This window comes from Blennius ocellaris, assembly GCF_963422515.1.
Source record: "Blennius ocellaris genome assembly, chromosome: 15".
Lineage (NCBI taxonomy): Eukaryota > Metazoa > Chordata > Actinopteri > Blenniiformes > Blenniidae > Blennius > Blennius ocellaris.
The window spans coordinates 19,269,246-19,296,699 of NC_137664.1; the positions used below are offsets into that span (position 1 = coordinate 19,269,246).

General features: G+C 44.2%; 1 protein-coding gene across 1 annotated transcript in view; it reads right to left on the reverse strand.

Annotated features, from left to right (window-relative positions):
• The window catches only part of LOC308140438 (ephrin-A5-like), a 97,423-nt gene that overhangs the window by 13,173 nt on the left and 56,796 nt on the right, over window positions 1-27,454 (reverse strand). The window contains exon 2 of the mRNA XM_080510232.1: window positions 73-365. Within this exon, the coding sequence (XP_080366358.1) occupies window positions 73-365 (293 nt within the window). The remainder of the gene's footprint in view (window positions 1-72; window positions 366-27,454) is intronic.

Consider the following 27,454-nt stretch of genomic DNA (forward strand, 5'->3'; position numbering starts at 1 on the left):
AATTGCTGCAGACATTGACTTCCCCGGAGGTGCTACAACATTCAGGTGGTTTTAAGTCACGGCAATACTCACAGATGTAATAATACTCTCTGCCCGGACGGAACTCGAAGCCCAGGGAGAAGGGGGTGAAGAGCTGGAACTTCTCGGAGAACTTGAGCGGCCCGTTGGGCGACAGAGGCCTGTTGCACTCCCAGCGCTTGAAGCCCTTGGCGGTGTGGTCGCAGGAGCTGTAGCCGTCGTAGTTCACCATGTAGAGGACGTAGCGCTCCGCCCGGTCGTCAGACACCGGGCTGATGTAGTGCGGACAGTAGACGTCCAGGTAGTCGTTGATGCACACGTCGATGTGGTAGTCACCACGGTAAAATCTAGAGGGGAGAGAGGAAGAAAGAGATGAAACAACATATCCAGGCAGGTTTAGGTTGGGAGCGTAAAGAATCAGCAGAGTGTGACGCTTCTGATCGTTTTGGGGCAAGTGAAGCCTCAGGGCTTTTCAAATAGATTGGATAACATCCGCCCATCTTTTAAAGCATCTTTTCTCACTATGAGGTGAGTGTGTGAACCGATACTCCACTGTGAAGCCGGCACACTGGCTCCGACCTGTTATACTCTAAATGAGATATTTTGCCTAATTAATTGTCCATTTCTCTGAATGTTACAATGCAAAAAATTAGAAGAAAAAGCTGAAGTTGCTGTTTACTTTTTGAATTTAAAGATTTCCAGACAAAGACTATGAAGACGAAGTGATGCAGAGCAACAGTTGCTCATGAATCGACTGTTTTTTTTGTTAAGAGATCATTACCATTGAGCAAAACTCAAGTCAATTTATGACTCGGCCCTCGATAGTAGTGACGATTTTTCATTTGGCATTCGACAACGCCAATGCTACAATGCGGTCGACACACACTTTGTGCTTCTACCTCACCAGCAGGCATAATCGAATCTTGAATGGAGATGATATTTGATTTTATTCTCAATCATTCGACATTCTCATCGAAGTTGTGAGTCAGTGTCGTGCCTTTCTATGTGTATGCCCAAGAGAACAAAAAAAAAAACATCTCTTCAGATTGTGTCCACAATGTGGCACTAATACAGTGAAATAGTTGCCAGGAGGATACCACCGAGCAGCTTTAGGGCCGAACACACGAGACTAAAAACACACACATGTGACCACTTGAAAAAAAAAAAAAAACTGGACTTAATTGTGTTTCTAATCAACAATGATTGTGGTGTTTTTGTGTGTCAGCACAAACACGAACGCTGCTTATTTCAGTGCTGGTTATTAACATGTTTGCTCTGCCTGTTTACATGCAAAGATCAGTCCCACAGGAGCCTTATTTGGACGGCCGTCACTGTTCTTGACCTTTCCAATGATTTATTCACTAATTAATGTTACGCTGAGCATGCACACGCTGCTTTGTGTTGTGCTCACATTGAACATTCAGTTCAGATCTCACCGAGGCGGAGAGAGGGTACATCGGGAGCAGCTGTTTGAGTGTGGAGGAAGTTACTCGTTGATTTGTTTGGGGAGTCTCCTGCCATCACGCACTGCGATGATTCGTCCCTTCAAGAGTTATAAATGCTCTTTAAAAAAAAAAAAACCTGTCGACAAGAGACGGCACTCTGTGTGTGTCGACGAGGCCGCAGCTGAGGAACAAGTTGGAAAACGTTCAAGTGAGCTGAAGTGCGACCTTTAGAGACGCATGTAGGTTATGGACGCTTCGGTTTTCGATCATCACGTCAGTCTCAATCATCTTGAGCCTCATGCGGGACTTGAAAGAGACCCCCCCCCCTCGAGTGGAATTCTCTCATGACACACGTCAGTCTTGAGCCATATATCAATGTTAGTGCTGAGCAGCAATGACTTACGCCAGTGCTGAAATCAAAGTCCCTGAGCGTTACAGGGCTAATCCCCTGGTTAGCATGTTCCTTTAGCAGCTCTAAGAGGATCCTCTCTGTAGAATGAGATTTTCATTAGCCTGATATGACAGCTTGATGTAAGAGACCCTGGTGGAATCTACGGGTGTGGGAAAAAAGAGGCCCGATCTCAAGGTTTGCCTCGAGACGGCCGAGAGGTTTTTTTTTTCTATTTGGGTGTTTACTGTAAACCAAGTGGACAGGAGAGGGGAGAAGAATGTTGCGACGGTCAGTTATGTCAGGTATTCGTTGCTGAAGAGAGCGATTGGAAACACGTATTCCCATAGGCGCCGTATAAGGTTGCGTTTGGGAGGCTTTTAGCGGAGACAGATTAGGCTTGGACAGCCGGCCGCTTGTGTGTCTGTAGCTGCTAATGGCCCGCGGTTCAGTATCACTGACATACTGCGGATGTCTTCAATACTCCACCTCTGTTCATTGACACAACGGGGGCCTGTCAGGGGAGGCCGTGTTGGAGCACGCAGCGGGCAGATGATCCGATATGGGCGAACCCGTCGGGGGGGGGGGGGGGGGGGGCGGCGTCGGAGGGGTGATACTCTTGACTTTCCACGGGGCCGACGCAGATCAGATGCTCCGCCTACAAGTAACAATCAGCTGACGGGGAGCCAGGTGAGAAAGAGAGCGATCGGGGAGGGGGGGATCCGAGGCTGCAGCTGTTGGTGCCGCTGACACGTTCACATTCGGAATGCGCGAGCGGCATAAAGGAAGACGTGCGCGCCGGCCTCGGCCTGCCGGGGGTATCGGGTTGTCGTTACAAGGATTGTAAATGCGCTGCAGGATTAGTGGCGGTCCTACCGGGTTTGCGAAGGGGCTGCAAATGAGCGGATGTGTCCGTGATAGTGGGGTGTGTGGGTGTCTCGTGGCATTGTCGGCCTCATTCTAAATCTTTTGGTCTCTAATTATAGCACGGCCAAAAAGTGAAATCAAAGCTCTTGTTTTCTCAACCATTTTTCATCTGCGAGCGCCAGCCGGGTGCCTCGGCTCCGGGCGGCACAGCAGGCCTCCCAGTCCTCTCACTTTCAGAGTGGGCTGCTGATGTTATGGCTACCGAGGGGGAGAGCCGGCTCCACGCCATCACGTCCTCCACCAGAGGCACCGAGGGACGGCCTGCTCCGTCCTCCGCCGCAAACGTTAGCTTTTTTGGTCATGAAGGTGTCAGCGGCTGTCAATTAAATGTGACCCGGGAGAAAAAGCTCAGATGAGCCGGGATTAAGAGTTTCTCACTAATGCCTTTTGTGGGGGAAAAAAAAGTTCACAAAGCGACAACGAACCTGCTCAGACCAGGATATGTGGAGTCATCAATAAGTGCGCTGTAAAAATTAACAAGCGGAACTCGCTTGTTCTGAAGTAACACGATAAAGATCACAGTAAAGGAGACTTCAACTCTTTCAGGCACCTCCTGGTCACAGCTTCTGTTTCATTCAAGCGATGGAAGTTCAGAAGACGGGACCTACATTTGAGTTCCTTTTCGAATAAATAGGTAAATACGAATAATTAATAACAAATATTTGAAGTTGCCTGAATTTAATAACGAGCAGCATGACACTTCAGAAAAATAATCAACTCAAAGTTTTCTGATTCTCTGAACTGGTAAAAACAGCTGAAACTTTGAGTGATTTTTTTTGCAGTTTCTCTCCCGTTGTGCTTAAACTGGAAATAAACGCAAACAATCACCACAAATTGAACACAATAGGTCCAAGCTGGAGGAGCTTTGGATGAAAAGACGAGCTTCTCTAGTGATGTGAAGTCTTTCAACACTGAACACATCAGCTGCAGCCTATTGGAAGGCGAATCACTCCCCGATCGATATCTGAGAACTTGTGCAAACAAAACTAAAACCGCCTGCATGAGTGGATACCGCAAGAGGTCTGTGAGAAAACAGAGCAAATAAAACCAGAGTAAGTAAAACCAGAGGCATCGGTGGAAAAACAAAGCTAATACACCCTCAAACAACACGGATTAAACGTGAAGGACTAAATGCTTGAAGGAATTCCCTGAGAATGTGCGATTGCTGTTTTTCAGTTGCTACTTGCGCTGGAAATGTGAAAGCCGAGTGAAAATGAAGATGAAGATGCTGTTAATCACCTTAAAGGCAATCAGCGGTTATCCAGAATAAAACTTTGTAGCCTTGAGAATTCAGTTCGCGCATCTCTTAAACTCTTTCTTGTGAATTGTCGACGAGAGCAAACACTTGTTCGATTGTTACTTTTCTCGTTTGAAGCATTTTAATAGAAATTTACTGTTTGAAGAATAATGGCAAATTTTGCTTTTTAAGGTTAGATAATCTTTTATTTTCCAGGTTTTAACAAAAGAAAAAGTCTGTTGTTTCAGGGAATCGCACTCAGAGAGATGATGATGATGATGATGATAATAATTATGATGATTTGTTTTCATTTCAGACTAGCAGAAGATTGCTTTTATTTTTGATATCAAAAACTAAAAAGACAAGCCAAGAAAAGCCATGAATGATGTCTCACATATGTACCAATAATATTTTGCTGTTTGTTTATAAACGTTGGAGGTGTTTTGACATCGAAAGTTGATTTAGCTCCGTCTGATGATGAGAACGACACTCATTCACGCGCCACAAAACCATGAAATCAAGATTAATGCCTTTCAAGTGGCCTTTACACTTCCATGCATGGTGCAAAATATTGGAATGAATGTGAGCCAATCAATCCACCAGAGGGCGCTCTGAATCAACACGCTGGTTAAAAACATGAAAAAAAAGAAGAAGAGGGAGGGTGTCACACTAATTTTGAGTCAACAGAGGGGCATGATCATTTAAACAGGTCAACCACTTATTATACGCTTCAAATCTCAACACTGCCCCTCATGGTTCCCAGTGGTACTGCAATGTTGGAGAAGACTAAAATATGGACGAACTAAAAACAGAGCGATGGACGGACGGATGAACCAAGAGCTTTGTGTTTTCCTGCATGTGTATCCTGCTTAGGAGCCAAACAAGACAATATATTGTCAAGTGATGTCTTGCAGAAATATCCATCCATCACATTCATCCATCATCATCTAAACCTGCTTTATCAAAGTTATAGTTCAAGAAAGGAAGTTCGAGAAAATCCATACCAACACTGCGCCAAAGTCTAAAGAGTAAAACCTGAATAGCTTACAACTGCAGACCTTTGAGCGTCACTTCTAGACCCCAAAGAATCGGTGGAGGACCGTGGTGTAGTCGTTAGCGTCTCGCTTCCGGGCCTTTCTGCGTGGAGCTCGCAGGTCCTACCCGTGTGTGCGTGGGTGAGGGTAATCGGCGATGCCAACGTTGCATCGAGGTGTGAATGCGAGCGTCTTTCTCTGTGATGGTCAGTCCAGAGTGTATCTTCTCTCAGTCATGGTGAACTCAGCGACCCGCGACCCTGAACATGATCACGTGGTATAAAAGACGGATAGATGGATTGTTGGACTAAGTAAGAGGAGACAAGCAACTCACACAGAAAGCGAAGGGCGCGAACCACCGCACCACACTGCTGTCAACTACACTTTCCCCCCAAAAATTAAAACCATGATCTGAAACTTGCAGTCTCACGGTAAGACAGACTTCTCGGGTCAGCTCTGCCTGGACGTCCCCTCATTAATCTTTTAAAACAATACCGCGAAATAATAAAATCATGTCAATACTTCCATTTTATTTTAATGATCTTGTTGGATGGAATTCTAGGATACATTAATATTAACATTTGGTAATAGGCTGCAGCGCTCGGTGCATTAGGATCCTTTTTCTTGCTAAATCTAGTTATGCATACAGGGCTTTTGTAACCCGGCCAATAAAACCACAGCATCACAGTGTCATGTTCGCACAAAAGACTCGCACCGTCATAGATCATGATTTGACAGCGCTGTATGACATTATGTCAGCAACATGATACAATAATAAGAGACGGTGGAGCAAGAAAATGTACTTTAGTCATCAGGATAACCACACCGGGTGTACAGAGTGGCCTCTCATGACAACACTCAAACTTCTTCAAGTGCTGCTGAGCCGCATTCAAAACTTTGGGTCGTGTCGGAGAGGCCGTCTGAACCCCGTCCAAACCTCGCAGCCATAACAGATCAATAGGAAGTACTATAGGGTACAATGTAAAATATTATAGGAGGCCATCTGGAAAGTTTGCAATAAATAAACCAGCGGATCTCACAAGGGAGGGTACAATGTGACAAAAGAGACGATCCACATGCCACATTCCTTGGTATGTGTGTGCGTGTGTGTGTGTGTGTGTGTGTGTGTGTCTGCCAGATGCAGGTTTTTTTTTTGCACTTCAGTGACTGTTTAAAGTAAAAAATTTTTTTAAATGTTCAAGTGTAAAACTGACCAAAATCACGCTTCTTTCAGAATTTGACACGAGAAGCATTTAAAAAAAAGTCCTGATGACTGAGTAGTTTGATTCATTACATACATGCCGCCTGTGAGAAACATTTTGTGTCAGGGTTGAACATTTTACAGATTTTGAAGAAAGAAAGAGACTACCAAGTCAAAGGAAATGGCCCAAACACACCAACGTGTGTGTGATCCAGAAGCACTGAAGTGAAATATGATGTTTGCATCTTGAAATTTCTTGGATTCAAAAGGTATTTTGTGTGGCCTGGCTCCATCGCCTGCGCAACCTGACTTAACTTTACAGAATGAAAGACATATTGTGTGTGGAGCAACCGTGATTGATCACATTTGTGTTTCTTTTGCGATGTGTATACAGCAGATGTTTCTGCCACCTTAACGTTACGTTTTGTGATTTTCTTTGTTGACTCAACTCAAATGTTTTTTGCAGGTTGAATAAACCTCTTTGTGTTAATTGCTCACAACATCTTTGAGTGAGCAGCTTCTGCTGAACTCTCAAAATATTTACACATTCAAACCCAAGCGGCGGTCAGTGTGGGCTCCAGTTACTGTGGAAATAACTTCCTCATTTCCACTGTTAAAACCTGGTATCAAGCGCACATTCCTGTCTGTTTGCAAAATGCGCTGTTTTCTTGGAAACATTTGCTCTTCTTCGTGGTCATTGGACGATTGGATTGAAGGCCTGATCTGGGTCGAATGCGACTGGGAGGGATTGCGTACGGATTGTAGGAGTTTGCAGAAAAAAAAGACGATAAAATGATCAGCGAGAGAGAGAGGAGAGCCAGATGTTTGCCAGATGGAGGCTGAGAGGAAGTTTTTGAGTGGCAGAAATGAAATAGTGAGCGGAGCCAGAGCCACAAAACACGCAGAGCAGATCCGCGATCGTCCTTTAACCCTCGTCTTCCTCCCGTCGACCTCCACCCTGAGCGCCGCTCCCGCCGTCGCCCGGCGAGCAAAACAAACCTTCATTTGTTTACGACAGACCTTCTCCAACAGCCGGGTTTCCTGATTTTCATTACAAGCAAGATTTATTCACTTGATTTCTTTTTCTAAACGGCTTTGTTGCCGTGGGCTATTTAGAGAGTCATTAAGCCCTCGCGGGGCTGATGGAGAAAATTCCATCACTTGTTTTCCTTTTGCCGTCGAGCGACAATCAAGGATCAGACGGTTTGATAGTAGGAGGTCCTGATGTTTACAAAGAGAGACAAAAAAAACCCACCCTCAATCAACCGTGGAGTTTGGTTATAAAAGTGTCATAATGAGCCTTTAACCAAATAAAAGCAGCACTAAATCTATTTGTCTTGGGGATTATTGATCCCCGATTGGCTGAATTACCCGCGGCTAGTTAGAGGGGCTTATCAATGAATCAGTAACCGGAGCGCTTAACAAAGCACACGTCCAGGTCTAATCCGTCTTTTCAGCTGGCTCCCCCACTTGTTTGCTTTCTTTATCCCCCGTCTGTTGTGTCTGTGCCACGCAGGTAAAGGAAGGCAGGGCCCAGAGAGAAAACACTCAGATCGCGGAGAACGTTGGGACGACAAAAGAGAAGAAATAGGAGAGAAGCCAAATTAAGGAGAGTTTTTTTTCCCCCATTTTTGTTTTAATCGTCAAATCATGAAATTAGTGGTGTAACTTTATTTTCTAAACCGCATTGCAACTCACACAAACTCAAGCCGAAGGAACTTTGGTCTAATCTCCATGCCAGATTACAAAAATCTTTCCTGGAAGTTCTGGGGGAAATTCTTGGGAAATTGCAGACCCATAAATGAATCGTTACAGTTTTATTCCCCCACATTTACGGACTGCAGGATGTGTCAGGCGCTTGCCGTGTGGCCAGGAAAAACATCGGGAGTGCGATTCTTTATGTGTTTACATTTTGTTTTATACTGCGCACATGTGCTTCTTTTCATCCGGACTCACCTATCATGAGCTGGCAAAACCTGAGGCGCTCGAGTCGGGAAAAGTACTTTGGAGACAAGCAAAGGAATCAAAGCGAGGGTGGCAGTTGCATAGTTGCAAGTCAAATTAACAATTCAGAGAAAAAGTTTGATTCAAGTTTCATAAATTAGGTTTAAAAACCAATGTACAGAATTTATTAGCACATATAGCAAATAACTACGAGCAATAGTGAGTTTTCTCCTGTGACTCACCTGAGGCATTATTGGTTATTTATGTGAGATGAAGTGATCAATGTTTTATAGTGAACTGTTGAATAGAGCTTTATCACAGTTGCTGTTGTAATTATCCTGCAGCATTTTCAGCACTTTACTTATGGGAGACGGTATTTTTTTTTTCTTAAAATTTTTCCAAATCACTTTTGCATGGATTTTACTTGTCAGCAAAAATTGACAACCAAGCTGTAAAGACCGAACTTAATTTGCTGATTTTCCAATTCAAATGGGGTTGACGTACCAAAAAGCTACTCAAGTTAACTTCCAGCATTTTGAGTGAAATCAAAACCTTGATAAAGAGGAAAATAGGTTTGTTTGAGAAAATAAAGAGAAGCCAATTGGAGACATGAGAGGAGAAGGAGACGAGGGTCAAACACAAGTTGGTAGAGAGCAGCGAATGAAGCCAGAGAAGAGTCTGGAGCTCCAAATGAATAATAAATGTGAGAACAATGAGGGGGAAAGGTTAAAAAAAAAGAGAGAGACAGGCAAGGAAAAGGACAAGAAAGAATTAAGCAAACTGCAAAAGAACGCAGGGGGGGAAAAAAAACGTCTGGAAGTGTTGAAAATGAGATAGTAGAAGAATGCGGCGAAAACAAGAGAGCGAAGGAAGGTACAAAAAGGAGGAGGAGAAGACGATAAAGCCCTCCCGTTGTTTTCCTCATGAACACAGTCGGGTCAGATGAGGGGCAGCTTCCCAGGGTTATTCCACAAAGAGAGCAGAGAGGAGATGCTTTCAGCCCACAGAAACACATGAGGCTCCTGTCTTCACACACACACACACACACACACACACACACACACACACACACACACACACACACACACACACACACACACACACACACACACACACACACGCGCGCACACACACGGCGGTAGCGCCTGTGCTAAAAGACGCAAACACATAAACCACAGACTGCAGACCTCACGCTGCTTCTATATCAAGTCCATCAATTTACTCCCCCGCAAGCCTCCGCGGCACGCAATCAAAGCCCGAAGTTCCCCCTCGCGGCCTCCAGGCGGCGCTTTGAAAGAATAAAACAGCCTAATGGGGCTCTGACTCTGCCCCTCCATGACACCAGATGGGGTCTGTCCGTCCCGTTGCCCTCGGGCTCGCTGAGGTCTCCATCACCCTCCTTCCACCTGTCCCATCATTCATAGCTTTCCGCCAGAGAAGTTGAATCCATTATTACTTAGTCGGCCTAATTATACACACACATCTGTCACAAACACACACTTTTTAAGCACATAATGTGTCTGCCAGAGGGTTGAGGCCAGCTGAGCGCTGACAGCACGGAGATGGGAAAACTGGAGCCTGTAAAGGATAGAAACTTCTCCATTTTCTGTTTTTTTCTCCCGCTGGGAACAAATCCAGGGGAGGTGAATAATTGGCCTCAGATTGAAAACACATTGCCGCTTGTGGGAAGGCACCTCGGATTGTTAAAAAATACTACAGAGGCTGGGGGGGAGCGGGAGGAAGCAGGGGCAGGATGAATGAGGGCGCACGGTGTGTTTATGGACGCCGGTGGTCCTGATGGTGCCGATCGCTAACTCGTCGTTTGGCAGCGGCAGCAGCGTGCCCGGCTGACGGCCAGGCTCCATACTCCTTTATTCACTCCTCCCTCTCTTATCTCATCAAGCTACACCTTCTGTGTGACTGAAGAAAAAACTTTTTACTGTTAAATGTTAGATCCCAAAATGTTGCCCTTGTTAGCTTAGACGTTAGCATTACTGTGGCTCTCTTGACGAAAACCGAATAGGAAATGTCCATTTGCTATTGGGTTCTTCTCCAAAATGAACTTAATACCATAAAAAACAAAAAAACAAAAAAAAACTTCTGGATTTTGTCATCTACTGGAAGTAAAACTCAAATGTCAGGCTTTAACAGAACTTCACCACAGGAGCAAGAGTGCAACAACAGCTTACAACCTGTTATTTAAGCTCGCATGCTGACCTTTTGTACCGAAACTCATTTTTAATACAATACAAGTGGATTCAGATACATGTTGAGAAGCCATGAACACAACAATCCTCCACTGGCTGAATATTCCGCAGCAGAATGTTCCCAAACAGCCCCTCTAGCCAATCTTTAGCCATGTGTTAGCAATTTTCTTTAAGACAAGTACAAGTTCATAAACTCATTAGAAGAGCATTTACTGATGTATCTTATATCACAGTGCAGACTTTAAAAATCCGTCGGGACTGTGTAGAACACAAATTTGAACACAGATGCCATCATGTGTGTTACTAAAAAGCTATTACAGAATTAAACCGACAGCCTAAAAGCGACGTCAGAGTCATTATTGTAAACTATTCCATGAAGCGGCTGAAATTTCTGTGAGAATCACGATGTGGACAAACGAAAGAGAGCTGTTTTTCATTTAGTTTTCTGTCAGTGCTATATGCTGTCAGTCTTTCTCCCAGACACCAGGAACCTGAGCGACCCTGCCAGGTGCTGGGTCTTCATCACGGGCGACTTGGGAATTTTGTTGCCCCGGGGGCAGTTCTGCACGCAGACAGGGGGCAGCCTGGGACTGAAACACACACTGCCATTGTATGTTTGGTTTGCCAAAAGAGAAGACTTCTCGAGAAGATGTATGAAACCCGAATCAATCTACACATCGAGGTTTGGGGTTACCTTACGGAAGGTGTGTTTGTTTTAGCTTCTGACAACTGTATCCAGGTACGCAACATTTTCATCTCAGAAAAGTTTTGTGTTGACACGCCAATGTTTTGGTAACGATGCCGCTCCCATGGCAACGACAGAAACACTGTCAACACAGCACAGAACAATAAGCAGTAAATGTTAATAAGGGAGAGTGCACAAGCATTTGTGTGGATAGACGACAAATTCGATGCTATTAGAAGTGACTCAACTATAAAACTACAATATGGGAGTCGTGTCACTCTGGGGGCCGCCATTTTGGTTATTGTCCATCTACTCGCACATGTGCAGAAGAAGTATTTAGTGTGGCCTTGATGCACATTTCAGCAGCATTTCTGACCTCAACAAGGAGACAAGCCCCGAGACATTTTGGAAGGTCTCGTTTTTTGCCCATTTACACGGCAATGGAGCCCGAGCCTTTCTGAGAAGTTCCACCTTTGACGCCGTTTTAAAGACGCTGTATTTTCAGTGGCTCCGGCCACTGTTAACGGAGCCACCAGATGTGACAACGTTTTTGCGTTTTCACGTGAAATCGTTACTGTGTAAAAGCCTTTCTGTCTTTCTGTGTGGAGTTTGCCATGTTCTACCAGGGCTGACGTGTGTCTTGTCCTTGTAGTGGTTTCCACCAACAAAAAACACTCACGAGGTAAACCTTTGACTCTCCAGATTATCTGTAAATGAGTTTCTGTTTGTCTTTTGATGATTCTGGTTAAATATTCCGGTTGTACACTGCCTGTTTTCTGATGTAATAAAGTGGGATTGCCTCCAATGTCTACCGAAACTGAACTGGAATGAGCAGTATTTTCATTAAATTGTATTTAGACTTCCAAAGTAAAGAAAATGGTTTGCAAGTCAATCAAATGTCATCTTGTCAGTGTCTTGTCAATCGAACAGATCCTCCCGAGCCCTTCTGATGTCAGAGTCAACGGTTCAGTTGAGAAAGATTCCTCTCAATAGGAGCTGAAGTGTTGTTCCACACAAAGTTCAGCAAATAATTAGAGCATGAGTGACTCTATTGGAGTGACCTGACCCATCCGTCCATCCATCTTCTCCTGCTCAGGGGTCGAGGATGTCAATAAGGGAAGCAGAGGAGAACAGACGTGACCCTTTCGTATGAATATATACGGCGTTCAAACCGAGACGAGCGCCTCTCCTGCTGTCTTACATGAATGAGGCAGGTTAATTACTGACGGAGCGATTCTGGTGTCATGGAGGTCAAAGCAGCAACAGCAGTGAAGGGTTGCTGTCATTCATAACACACACACACACACACACACACACACACACACACACACACACACACACACACACACACACACACACACACACACACACACACACACACACACACACACACACACACACACACACACACACACACACACACAGCAGGTCTCCATCATTCAGCCAGTGTAAAACCCCGAGGGGGCCGACAGGGCGACTCATTAACCCCCTCTGAGCTAAACAAGATTGCCGGTGTTGCCAGGGAACCACTTTACAACAACGTTCCTGCTACAGTGTCTGTGCTTTCAACATACCTGACAGTGTGTACATGCAGTACAAAGTAGACGACACACAATTACTCGCCTGCCGCGTCTCGTGCCACGTGGCGTCTTGTTAAAATACCAACACATGTCCCATCAGCACCTGCTGCAGAGGCCTGAAGACCAGTCAGGATGCGCCACACCGTCACGATGCAATCACACTGAGACTTCAGAGGATGAGCAGGTAGCACATACTGTATGTTGGGCGCGGACAATCGCCCCCATCAGACGAGACGCTGGCCGTGCTCAGACGATATCGATCTGACACCTTAGACTCGGAGCGGAGGTCAAGGGTCACTGACAGCCCATTATTCAGCCGCAGAGCCAGTGTTTGGTCAGTGTCTGAAAGCCAGGCGATGCTCTGACCTCCATCTCGTCCATCTTAGGAGCTGCTGAAGGATGGGAGGCGAAGTTTAAAAAGAAGTCTCCTGGAAAAACTCAATTTCCCATGAAAGGCTTCAAGCCTTGTTCACCTTCCTACCCGCCTTCAGGAAACTGGATTCCTTCTTAATCCTTCCACATCATGTTAAATCATTTAGACGAAGTGGGGTTATTAAAATCTCCTGTCAGTGCTAAAAAGAAATGAATGAGCCTTCCCAAAAATAATCTAAAAAGGGGGTTTAATTCCTCATTTGATTGGTCAAGCTGAATATATAATTTTCATACATGATTGCCTGATTTTGTAGAAAACAATTTGAAGGTACGGAATATAGATTTAGTTTAAACTAATGAAAATAACACAATATAACATAAGGAACCAGCAGAATATGAGGAAACAGTGGCCATTATGACAACCAACCAATGCTTTGTAGAAAGTGAAAAGGGTGCTATTCATGTCAAACCAGTTTGTACCACAACACAGATAATCCTGACAATTATTTACATTATTATTTATATGAAAATATAGCAACATATTTACTTTATTTTTTTAAATGCAATGAATAATGAGAAAATAATTCAAATGTATAAAAGTATTTAAAAACAATTTTATCACACAACCGGAAAAATTTGACAAAGTTAAAAAGAAATGTGTGAAATTTAAAGATCATGCCATTCTGCCAACCAAAATAATGCAAATCCTTTCCTGGAAGGTATTTGATGCTACTTAAATGATAAAAAAAAGAAAAAAACCTTTTTGAACTGGACTCCCTAATCAATTTGCGACTTAAAATCCAACAAAACTTCAAAAGAGTTGATTTAAAAAGAAGATATGCCTCTTTTTGGTAATCACGCAAAGCTCCCTCACATGTAAATAAACACAAAAACATTCAGTATAAATGTAAAGTCGATTCTGAAATCAATACCCGTATAAAGAGTCTGACAAAGTTGTTGTCTGATTGGATCATAAAATTGATCAATTCCTTTGTGGCAGTGGGATTGCTTGGAAACTGATGAGGATGATGGCAACGAGGGAAAAAAACTTGTGGAGGTAATCACAAAGCCACTCACACAAAGGGAAGTTTGACATCACTGCAGCTTTAATTTTCCCCACATCTGATTTCCTCCTTACTTTTGAAGAAGTCGATCTTCTATTGGTGGGGGGATGCAATTATTTCCCTGTGCAGCACAATTCTCTCTTCATTCTCCCCCGCTGCTGCTTGCTATTCAGTTTTCAGTGCCGCCTGAGTAAATGAGCACTTCTGCAGGTGTGGAGGCCCGCACACACACACACACACGCACACACACACACACACACACACACACACACACACACACACACACACACACACACACACACACACACACACACACACACACACACACACACACACACACACACACACACACACACACACACACACACACACACACACACACACCTCGCAGCTCATGCTAGTAACCGAGGTAGTTTATTTGATTATGTTATTATTTCTTATTCATTAATGAAGCACAAGCACACTAAACCCAACTGAACTGCATGCAAGAGAATAATCAGTAATCATATTACTGAAATTATTTGTTAGTTTTGGACCGTTCCAGTGATTCTCCACAATCTACGAGTAAAATGACGACGTTCGTATCAAGAGCCACATGGTAGCGTTGTTTGTTTTTTTACAATGAAACCACACAGGAGTGTACAGAGAACTGTCTACAAACATTTACAATTGCAACGTTCTCATGGACAGACAGAGCCAGAGCATTTTCAAATAGTTCCGTTTTGCCGGTTTTGCATTTTCACTTGAAAACATTTTCATGTAAAGGAGCCCCGGGGACACAGTTTAAAACACCTGATGATGAATGTAGCTATTAAGGGAACATTTTGACAGTTTCCCTTTTTAATCTAAGTTGCAAGGATCATCTCTATTATCTATGATATCATCCCAACGGTCATAAAGAAAACCACTCTTTCACGCCGGCCAAAACATGAAGGTTAAGTATTTTCTTCAAATTGTGGCTGAAGGTCCTCCGACTTTGTTTAAAAGAGCGTGGCTGACATTGCCATTATCTTCCCCCGACTCCATTAAGTCCATTAAAAGACACTGTGGTCACCAGCAAAATGTCAGAGATTTTAGGAATAGATGAAGACGCAGAGGGAACATTAATGCAAACCCGCGGACAGAAATCCAGATGTGACATGGACGAGACCACCTGAAGCCTGTTTGAGTAACACGGCCCCGATCCTCGCTCTGCAGGGCCGAGACTCTGACCCCTGACCCCCCCTCTCCAGGGGCCATCCATAGCCCCCTCTGCGCAGCCCTATCACTTTACTGCACCCCAGGGAGCCCCCACCACCACCACAACCACCACCACCACCACCCGCCTGCCCTGGGCCTGACAGAATGAACCCAGCACAACCAGAGTGTGGGTAGGAGGGCGGGGGGGGGGGGAGGGGGGGGGCCCACAACGTCTGGACTCAATCATCCGCCCATGACAAGCCTCGCGGAGCTTTCACACACACACACACACACACACACACACACACACACACACACACACACACACACACACACACACACACACACACACACACACACACACACACACACACACACACACACACACACACACACACACACACTACCACCACCGTCACTGCTGCACACACACCGACACCAGCACTTATCTACCAGTGAGGTCTCACACACATCAAAGTGAGCTGGAGCCGGCTGGCAGAGTAATAGTCGTTCTGTGGGGAGATGCTAAAAACTCCAGGGCTCGTGGAGAAAAGAAGGGGGAAAAAAAAAAAAAAACCTGTTGTTCGAGGAGAAAAACGGGTGAAGGGAAATGTATTTGAGGTATGAAGACAGAAACAGTAGAAAAAAAAAAAGAGGGGTTGAGGAATGGACTAGTGAAAGAAGTGATGTGAGAAAAATGTTAAGGGAAGTGGAGGAGGGACCCGGGGAAGGAGCACATCCTTGATTTAAAACTCCCGCAGGTCCCGTATTCCAGCTAGGAGGTCCGTGTGTGAGCGCGCTGCGCTCTGACTTTATTTGTTTGGCCCAATTTCACATGCGACGTCTCGACGGGCTGCACCAGCGCCCCAAACATCCAGCGTTTCCATCGCCAAACAGCCTCCGACTGAGCTCCGGAGAGAGGCGGCTTGAGCGGGGGGGGGAAAACGCGGTGGAGATATTACGTTTTCATGTTTTTTAATGGAAAACCCAGACCGATCGCTCTCTCGTGGCTCTCGCACATAATTTTTCTGGTTATTGTGATCACCATGAGCGGGATTTCACGGTGGTCCCTCGACTCCCCTCTCTCCTGGTGACAGTGATTAGAGAAGCTTTAATGCAGCGTTTTATGGGTCCCATATATTTGGGGCACGTTCTGGAAATACTTTTAAAAATTAGCTCATTTTCTGACCGAAATAAGTAAACTACTTCCAAAAACGTTCGCCACACGACAAACGGAAGAAACGATTCACCACATTGAGTGTAATTCAACGGAGTGTAACACTGAAAATGACTACAATCTTAAAATCAAGACAATTTTAATGAGATTTTCTGGTTCAGAATGTAGTGAAATGTCTAGAAAACATGAAGCGGTTGGACTTTACATGTTTTTACAAACTCACCCTCACTGCATGGCTTTAAAGCATTGAGGCTAATGCTAGTTTGCCCACAATGATTGAAGAGTTGTGTTGTGTCCACTATTCTGAGGAAATCAATGTTTTCTGTTTTGTTTTGGATTTTTTTTGGGGGGGGGGGGGGGGGGTTGACAGGCCAGACTGGAGCCTTATGTTTGACACCCTTGGTGTAACTTCTAACTGCAGTTTTAAGAAGCCGATATTGGTTTAGGCTTATTTCTACCTTGTTTATTTTGTTGATTTAAAATGTCAACCGCAATTATTAAGATGAATTGAAACCACCCAAGAACCTCCATGTTTTCATATTCAAACAACTTCTGAACAGATTTCACATCTTCAAAACATGAATTATCCAACTTGTTGATGTTAATGAACACGACGCCTTGTTATTTCAGAAACGAAGGCAGTCAGACCTGTTTCAAATGAGTTTCTGGATTAACCCTGACTCAATTATTTAAGCAAAATCGTTTAAAGCTCGCCCAACTTCTTGGTGTTTTTTTTTTACTGTGTTTTGCTGGATTAAAGGAGACAAAAACATGGAACGAAAGAACAAAGAATGAGTCCAAATCAATAGAAATCAATGACACATTGTTTGCTGCTTCCAATTAGGAATTTAAAAAGAACAAATGACGAACAAAGCTTGAGAGATGACTTCAAAGTGAGTATGAGCAGTTGTTTAGCATGACAAAAGAAATTCGAAACCTTTGTTAGTTTGTGTCTGTAGATTAAGGATAGTAAAATAGTTGAGTATGTACTCAGAAATCAGCTTTATATGTCCTGTGAGTTCATTAAATATTAACATATGCCATTAAAAGTATAATGTTATACATAACCCTCGCTCACAAATATGCTACAAAAGGAAAAACTATTGTACTGAAGTGCCCTGAGGTGTTGACTACGTGAAGTAAACTTTTAGTTTGTACATACTTTTCAGTTCTTTAAAACAAGAGTCATTAATCATGGTTTCAAAGATTAAGCAACAAAAAAAAAAAATCCAAACTTTCTGCCTCAGGCTAAATGAGACATTTCACAATGTGCAAACCTAATTTCATGTTTACGCGATAAACGTTTCTTAAGTGAAAATGCAAAACTTGCATTTTGGGTGTGAACTTTTCAAAAATGCTCAGACTCTGTGGAAACGAGGTAAAAAAAAAAAAAATGCAACCATTTGAAAATGTAGTCTTCATGTCGACGTATGGTTTCATTAGAAAAACAAACAACAGCACCCACTCGTGGTCCAAAATGAAAACGGCATTGTCTTTAGCATTTCTGCTGTTTCCATGTAAACTCAAGACCTTTTGGAAACAGTGTTTTTACTTGAAACAATGTTGTGAAAGAGGCCCAAACAAAACCCACTTGTTGCTTTAATGTACTTTGTTGAACTCGTCCTGCTGTGCTTTGTAATGGCGACGACTCAGCCAAACAAGCTAAAGTCGCTCAACGCTACGTTTATCATTTGCTGTATGTGGTCGGTTACATGAACTCTTAACTGTCATAATTTCAGGGGACGGTGGTCAAGTGAACTCTAATTGTTTCCTTATAAAGATAATAAATAAAGAGTGGATCTAGCTTACTGTTTTGCGATGTGCGGCGTTCGCACACGTTGGAGTTGAACAATTGTAAAAGCAGTAAAGAGGTTGAGCGCGTCGGCAGCGTGGGGCGGGGGGGGGGCGAAACGGGATGGGGGGGCGTGGCGGTGCTGGGACCACTTAGGAGATCTGCTCGCTCGCCCTCACATCCCACAGCAGGCCCAGAAAAAACAGCACATGTAACATCATGTAAGGGCTAAACATAGAAGTGCCCGGCATGCCAGCGCCGAGCCTCTCCACCTGGCCCGCTCAATCTGCTGCCCCCCCCCCCCCCCCCCCCCCCCCACCACCACCACACACACCCCCACCCACCCCCATCTCCCCCCACAGAGCGTCTGTCAGAGTCTCGTCCATCAGCCCTCCGAAAAAAAACAAAAAACGGAGACTATCTCAGATCTGCGCATACCGCCTTAAGAGAGCCCCGGCTCAGATTCACGCACGCCGCCTTTAGAAGTCCCGCGGCTCAGTTTCGCGCGCCTTCCACCTTAAGAGGCCGTATTTCATATTCACGCCCGCCGCAGCGCTCCGGTGTCAGCGCCGGCTGGAGCCCCGGGTCCTCACCGACATATTCAGCCTCCTACACTCAAGTGAGGTAATGGCCCGTCTTCTGGGGGCTTCCTGCGGGCAAATTTCAATGCATATAAAACGGTTTCCCACTGCTGCCGAGTATGAACGGAGCGACACTCAGAGCACACGTCCATATGCACCTGCCCAGGACGACACACGGAAATACACAAACATACACACAAACAGGGGAGGCGGGAGTGAAAAGGTTGAAAAGTTAGCCTCGAGATTAATAATGAATAAACCTCTTTTATAACCGATGCTATTCAGTTTATATCCAATTCAGAAGAATCTATTGTTTAAAGTCATTAGGACATAATTATAAATGACCTTTTCTCTTTCTTTCTGGTAAATTTCGCCCAATAACATGTCATAACTTTGTTTTGTTTTTTTTATTCCACATAACAACACCTGAAAATAACTGATGGTTTTAAATGTTGTAAACTCAATTGTGACGATGTTTGTTGAATTACCTATTTCATTAAGCAAAAGCACATTAATTTAAAGAGTACCAGTCAGACACAAGGCCATTCATAGTGGTTTACAAAGAAATGCATTAAAATGGAGCGATTAAGAATCTTAATGATTGAGATTCAGATTATGGAATACATTAAAACGATGGGACTTAAAAACTAAATAAAAAAGGAAGATAAACAAATTAGGAGCTTCATTAGGATGCATGTATTATAATAAGTGACAATCTGTTGTTGCATGCCGTACAAACACCCTCCTCGGCATTTTCACTACATTCTTTTATTTTGGCAGCACGAGAGAGAGAATGAGAGTTACGGTGTGTGAGTGGATCTGCAGTGTCCCGCTCACACGTTGTGAAACTGGTTTCCTACAAAGTCTTAAGTCTTAAGACATGTTGGTCCACTGAAACCCAGTACAAGAATAAAAGAAAAAAATGCCAGTCATGTACTGATTAACTGTTATAGTGTCCCATGGATTTATATATTTCATGACTAAAAACTAAATACACCTAAATAAAATCTTGTTCACAGTAGTTATATGCTAATGAAAAAAGAATATTAAAAGTGAAGTTTCACGCTTCCATGAAAACGTTTTGAAAACTATATTTGTTTACATGGCACCGGCAGAAACGATGAAAACATCATTTTCATGTTGGGGCCACTAGTGGGTGCTGTTATTGTAATGAAAACACACACATGAGCACATGCATGCAAACACACACACCCACACACACACACACATACAGAAAAGTTTTTTTTTTTTGCCATTTACATGGAGATGGAGTCGAACCGCGTTAGAAAAGTGTCGTCTTTGGAACAATTTTCAAAAACTTTTCTGTTTTCACTTGAAAACGTAGTTTCAAGGGGCTGTGAGACGGCCTTGCCTGGTAAAGGGTCGAGCCAGGAAAACCTCACGACAGCAATCCCGGGGCCAAATGTCCCCAATCCCACTCTGGATTACCAAAAACCCACATGAAAACATCCTGGAGGTCGGAGAAAGTCTCCCTTTAATGAATTTCAGTACGCGGCTAATTAAGAACTCAGTGTTCTGCGGAGCCATAAAAGGCTGCGGTGTATAAAGTGGTAATGTGGTTATAGCCGGGCGTAGTCCGCAACAGAAAATGGAAAGAAAAAAAAAAACTCTCCGGAAATGAACGACTTTAAAAAAAAGAAAAAAAAGACACAAAGAGAAAAAACGCCTACGTGCACACGCACTTTGCACACAAAGCTCATATTATCCTAATCGAAAAGCCACTGAGAGCAGCGGAGATCTGGAGCAGTACAAAGCAGAGCGGTCCAACATGGCGGAGCGGCCAAAAGAAATACGGCCAGCTGCTATCAACAGCTGATCGCCATTAGACCCGGCCCGGCCCGCCCGCTCCGAGACGTTTCAATAAGCACCGCATCCAAGAATCACGTCCGCCCTCTGCTTTCTCCAGTGTTTCAGAACGCCTGACACTCTCTCACGCAGCCTCTGAACCCCAGAGGTGAGGCTCCGGTGCCTTCCTGGGATCCGCGACGTCGCCGCCATTGCGAAACGGCGAGAGAGATAGGAACCACATGTCAGTGGCTGCACGTCAGTTTGAGGAAGGATTTACGGCGTCTATGTGATGATGGAGAGGGCCATAAAGGAGAGATAGAGCCCCCCCCCCCCACCCCCACCCATCCCACCCACCCGCACCCCCACCCGTTGATAGATCGCCTCGCCGCGGGCCGCCTTCCATCTTTTGAGAGCACAAGCAGACGCTGCCTTCACCTCCGCGCCTCGCCAAAAAGAGAAGACATATGTGTATCTCTTTTTCTGACAACCTCAGTGTCCAAACTGTCTTTTTTTTTAAAAATTTTTTATTTCCTCCCGTTGGCTTTTCGATCCTCCACCGCCTGTGCGTGTCCACACGTGGGCTCCGTGCCTGGGTTAAATTAGGCGTTTGGCGGCGGCCGAATCCTCCCACCCCTCCCGTCATTATCGCCGTATTTTAGGGAGCAGACTGCAGCGATTAGCCCTCGCCTCTGAACCGTGGGCCACCTCATTTAACACACCACTTCATGTAATTGTTATTGGAGAGGAGATAGTAGCCCGCTGTTCAGACAGCGACGAGCAACAGCTCGCCATGTTTGTGAGTTAGGAAATGAGAGAGAGAGAGAGACGGAGGGGAAAAAAAAAAAATCAAGATTTGGCACAGTCACTGCTGAAATGTGAAGAATTGGTTTGTTTTTGCCCGAAAGATAAAGAAGAAAAGATGCAAAAGTTTGTGATTTGCCGGTTTAGTTGAGTGTAAAGGCTGAATGTGACTTTACTGACATGATTTACATTGTCTACTTTGTTTTTTGTTTTTTTCTTCCTGGTTTCAGACGACACATCTGCAGAATTGTTTCAGAGAAAGTCTGCGACTTCTACCAAGTCCTACGTAGTGTCTTACTTATGCTCCATGTTTTAATGACTTTTTCCCCCTCTGTTTCCAGCCACTAGGGGGCGATCAACTCGTGAGCATTGCATTTAATTTGCACTGACATGTTCAATAAATGAACACATTCTTGACACTTCAAAATAGTAGAAACAAAAGAAGGTAATTGTTTGTTTTCAAAATAAAAGAATGTAGTGAAAATGCTGAGGAGGTTGTTTGTACGGCATGCAACAACAGATTATCTCCAGCGACTGAACAGCGACTGAGATCAAAAACATGTTTTTTTTTTTTTAAACACTGATTGACCAAAACCTGTTGCCACATTTAGACTGTTGATAGCTGTGAATATAGAGATCATAAACTCGATTTTGTTCACGTATATAGTGCATTGTTTTCTGCACACGTCTGTGTGGTCTCAATACAAAAACAGGCCACAGCGCCCTCCAGTGGCCCGGCATACTAACTACACCGTTGTCACCTGCTTTCCCGCAGTTCTCGATGTAAAATGAGACGCGTGGCAGGGGTGTTAAACATGACGCCCACAAGCCAAAACCTCTGGAGGACTCGATCTGGCCTACAGGATGACCTTGAAATTTGTAAACATGACAAAAAAAAAAAAAATACACAGTAATTAGGTAGAACCACTGTTGTTCCTGTACCTGAAAGCAACGCCGCTTCAAGCTGAACAATCAGTGATGCAGAATTCCTTCAAATGACTTGATTATCATTAAAAAACTAACACTAACAATGGTCGCAGTGGCTTGTTTTAACATCATACATAGGATTGCTTCCACATTTACTGAATTCCAAAATACATACTCCACATAAACATTACTTGCATATCATCAGTCTGACTTGATGGCAACTGGAGCCCGAAAATATCAAGGCATCGCTGCTTTCAGACATAGGAAGCTGCAGTTTCACAGACAAACCGCGTAAAAGGAGATGTGAGAAGGAGGGGGAAGAAAGAAAAATTGAAATGAGAAAAATTGTAAATGAAAGATTTAAAAGAGGAAAGAGCTTAAAAAGGGGATTGAAACACATTGAATGGGAGTCGGGAGGGTGGACGGTTGGATAAATATACTCCCGTCTGCTGAATGATAGGCATTCTCATCTCTCATCTGCCCCCCGGGGAGAGGGAAAGAGCAGAGCAGGGCTGGACCTGCCATCTTAACCCTTCCTCTGTGCTCATCTTACACTGCCAACCCCTTTCTTCATCCCTCCGCCTGCTCCTCTTTCACTCCCGCTCAGGGCTGCCATCTCAACCCCGCATCTCTAATCATTTTAATACAAGGCCTGCGCCCCCCCACCCCCCCCCCCTCCCCCCCTGCCCTTTCGCTGCTATTAGGGAGCCGCTCGCCTCTGTCCTAAATGGCATGTGACCGCCATTATCGCCTCGTGGAAAGAGCACCGTCATCATGTGTGCCATCATTTTCATCCATAACCATTAGGATCATTGTAAAAAGATACGACCACTCACACGGTGTCTTCAAATAATGGACTGCAGGCACACGCTTGGACTGCAGCTGCTCGCCAGCACCAGCAGACGCTGTCATTACTTTTTACGACTTTGAGTACTTTGGCCCTTAATGTACATCCTTCCTGTCCTTCAGGGTTTGGAGGAGGAGGAGGAGGGAAGATTGCGGTGGGAGAGACCATCCGGTTATCAAAACAGCCACAGGTTTGATCACTGCACCAATTACCAGGAGCTGCGAGCAGAGCTTTTTTTTTTTTCTCCAGCTCAATCAATGCTGCTGTTATTTGACCAGGGAGGGGCAGCAACTCGATAAACTACCATCCTGTTTCATTACAATCGCATCAGGATCTGCTGCCGCCGACCTGTCCTCGTCCGACGCTTACTCACCCAAATGGTGGAAATACCGAAGAAACAGGGACCATTAACGGGAGCATTTATGTTTAATGAGTGAACGCGGCCGTTATCGGGTCATGAAAGGACGAATTAAGTTCGAGTGACGAGCGGCCGGGCCGGACTGGAACACACAGAAGCTCCACTTAGACTTTGATCATTGTGTTGTATAACAGATGAAGTTATGCAGCATAAATAATCACTTTATTAAGTCATTACAGTCCAGTTCACAAAGCTTTACTAAACATACCTAAATGGCTTTATTGCCAACAGTTCCATAGTACGACGAAGTAATCGAATAAGTTTGTAGTCCATACTTTGTTGTTTTGTTCATTATTATACCTGCAGTTTATCTCCACGACGGCAGTTATGCTCCTTCTGTGGGGCGGCTGCCTGGTTCGATTCCCACCTCACCTGTCCACATCGTCGAAGTGTCTTTGAGCAAGACACTGAACCTCAAATTGCTCCCAGTGGGTGTACTGGAGTGCCTCGCATGGCAGCCGCCTCCATTGGTGTGTGGATGTGGTTCGCAGTTTAGATTATTTAATATTCATTCAAGGAAATCATATCCAAAGTTTCATTTAAGAATGGTTATTTTCCTAAAGCTGATCAAGTAAAGTTTTCATCTGAACAAACAGCAGCCGCACACCAACATGCTCTGCATGTTTTCCATCATTAGCACGGTGGCAACAAAGTAGTGTCACTTTTTCAAGCACTTTTAGTTCAGAAATCAAACAAGCAGCAACTTTGTATTCTCGAGCCACTCATTTGAGCTTTTTGTAACTGAGAAGTGTTTATTTCTGGCTCTTTTTAAGTTGTTTCAGAGAAAATTGTTTAAATGTTATCAACGTTCTGTGAGGGCGGAGAATTTATCTGACAGAATGCATTTCATGGAACGTTTGATGGGCGAATGACTGAATTTAATGGCTGAAATAAGTGGAATACATATCAAAAGCCTCAATCGTTACTATTTCCTCAGTCTCACCAAGTACTTTTAGATCCAAAACTGAAGAAAGAAAACCTTTTTTGGTTGATTATATTGATGTAGTCCAAAGTCCTGATCTGGTCTTGAACTTTTATGTTTATGAAGGAACGGGTGTGAAGCTGTCCCAGTCACAACATGATTATTTTGAGCGTGTGGAGGAAGCGAAGGGGACTCCTGTTCATTTTTAGCCTGATGAAAGACTATTGCTGGTCGTGTCAAACGCTGATAAAGCTTGTTTATATAGGTCCTAGATAAGCGTCTATTGAGCTCAGTACAAGGAGGAAGTGGTCCCCACTACTCCGTATCTGAAGGGCAGATAAAAACCCACAATGGCTGTTTGAATTGGACGACCCTTCCCAAACGGGTGACCTTGCAGTGATGAGAGATTCCATCAAGCTGGTTTCTTAGTAACCCTGCTTTTCACAGTATCACCTCTACACTATACATAAGTCATGTACATTTATGTTATTTGGGACCAGCGAGACACGCATTCACGCATTCCAGCGAGAATGATGTTTTGTGTCCAACTCTGATTGGTGTCCTTGAAGCGTTCACGATGCCGACGCGTTATGGATTCTGCTCTCTTCTGCATATCGACAGCTTCCAAGGCTGGCAATGAAACAGACTCGGAGATGAAAAGAGACCTTTGAAATCACGGGGAGAAAGGTAAAAAGTTTAATGGAAATGAGGACTGCACAATATATCGCAAATCTTTATCTGAGCGTCAACAGAATGAACTTACTGCTAAAGACGGACTGAACTGGGATTAATTATAGTTTGGTTTACTGAACATTCTTCTTTTTGTAAATTCAAAATGACAGAAATGTAAATATGGAGTTAATCATAACAAATACATATGAACTATATGATTGACTAATTAAAAAAATACACTGGTCATTGAAAAAGCAGTGTTGTGCAGAAAAACCAATATGAAGGCAAAAATGTATTGTGAATTTAACATTATTGCAATATAAACACGCAAAAGACTGACTGGACTGTGACGTTTCCATTTATTGTGCATCTAGACAAATGCAATGAAATGCAGTTTAATTTGACAGAAATTGTGCAGTTAACCAAGAGACAACTATCGACTGACAGTCCAGTTAATTCATATGAGGAGGTCTGCAACCTGCCACTCTGCAGCCACATGTGGCTCTTCAGCCCCTCCATAGTGGCTCCCTGAAGCTTTTAGAATATATAATGTAAATAAACATTAAGATAGGTAAGGTAAACAGCTAAGTCAGTCATAGCTTTCAGGAAAGCAACAAAAGAAGAAGAAAAAGTGGAAACGTTTAAAAAAGGAAAGAAAATCAAAAGAAAAAAGGAAGTAATAGCAATAAACAGCTAAATAACTTTATCTTTTCTTGTGTTGCAAGTTTTTTAAATGTACTTTAAAAAAATTTTTTATTTCAGGTGGCTCCAGAAAAACTTGATTTGAGGGAAAATCATGAACACGACTCCTTTGGTCATAAACGTTGGCGACACCTGTTTTAGACATGTAAAAGTCAAGGGGGAAAAAAATCACTCAAAACAACAAGAAGTCTACACATCTCTCCTCTTCTAAAATGCTGTCATCTGGTGGGAAAAAAAGAAAAAATCTCCATAAGTGCTTGTATTTATGATTGTGTTGAAACCTGAACAACGTAATCAAGCGAAGCTCCCGAGGGAATCGCCAATGATCGTCCAACCAAACAGGCTGCATTCTGAAAGAGTCAACAGCGTCTGAAGCTTTCCCAGCTTGTTATTCAGTAAATGTCGAGCAAAGCAGCCAGCGTGCTGCGTGCCAACACTTCCTGCTGATACGCCGACATTAGTGCCAAAAAACCCGACGTGCGATCCACAACAACACACCCGCGTACAAGCGGGGGGGGGGGGTGGACCAAAGGCCAGAGTTTAAAATCACTCAGAACCAGCATCCGTCAGCACAAACACACACACACACACACACGCACGCACGCACACACCCACCCACCCACACACACACACACACACACACACACACACACACAGTGCACTCAGCACTCAGCACTCACCACGTTAACACACACAGAGAACACTTGACGGGCTCAACACTTCTCAGATACTGTTTACCCTCAGAACAATCGCCAATTACGCGGACGGGGGGGGTGGGGGGGTTCGGGGGGGCTTTCAGCAGCTCCACCGCCGTCACATGCAGACGTGCGGCCGTGCCCTCTGTTGTCCAGCCGTTTGGGTTCCATTTAATACTTAATCAAAGCACCGGGAGTCACTCGCTTGCAGAAGCAAATATGGGGTTACAACAGCTTTTCAAAGGAGCCTTAAACGATTGAACACGGTGACGTCTGTCGGCGGAATCATTCCTCATAACTACATGCTCCCTCGCTTTTCACACGATTAGAAAGACGCTTTGATGAAATGCGTCATACAAAGGGGACTGGAAGCGTGGTCATTGCCCCGGGGGGGGGGGGGGGGGGGGGGGAAACACCAGCTGTGGGCAGCCCCTCCACTCACTGTGGAGTATTTGTCTGACATGTCATGTGTGCAGTGGATATTTTTAAACAAATGTTCGCTCTGAATTAACTTTCTGGGAGTTCTGCGTTTCATGTCTTCTTACAGTGAGGATGGAGTTTTGAGTTTACTTCAGCCGTCAAGCACCCGTGACGAATCGAGGCGCCATTTACGTGACGTCTTCAAGTGAAAATGCCTTTTGCGGGTCCGTTCACACGACAATGGGGCGCCGAGCTACTGGAAATGCACATTTTTGAAATTTCTCCCAAGGCAGAAATTTTTGAAAATGCTCCGTTTTCATATCAGTTCACTAAAGATCAGCTCGGATTGTCACTTGCTCACAGAACAGAGGTACAGTAGCAACTGATTAGCCATTGAAGCCGATGTCAAA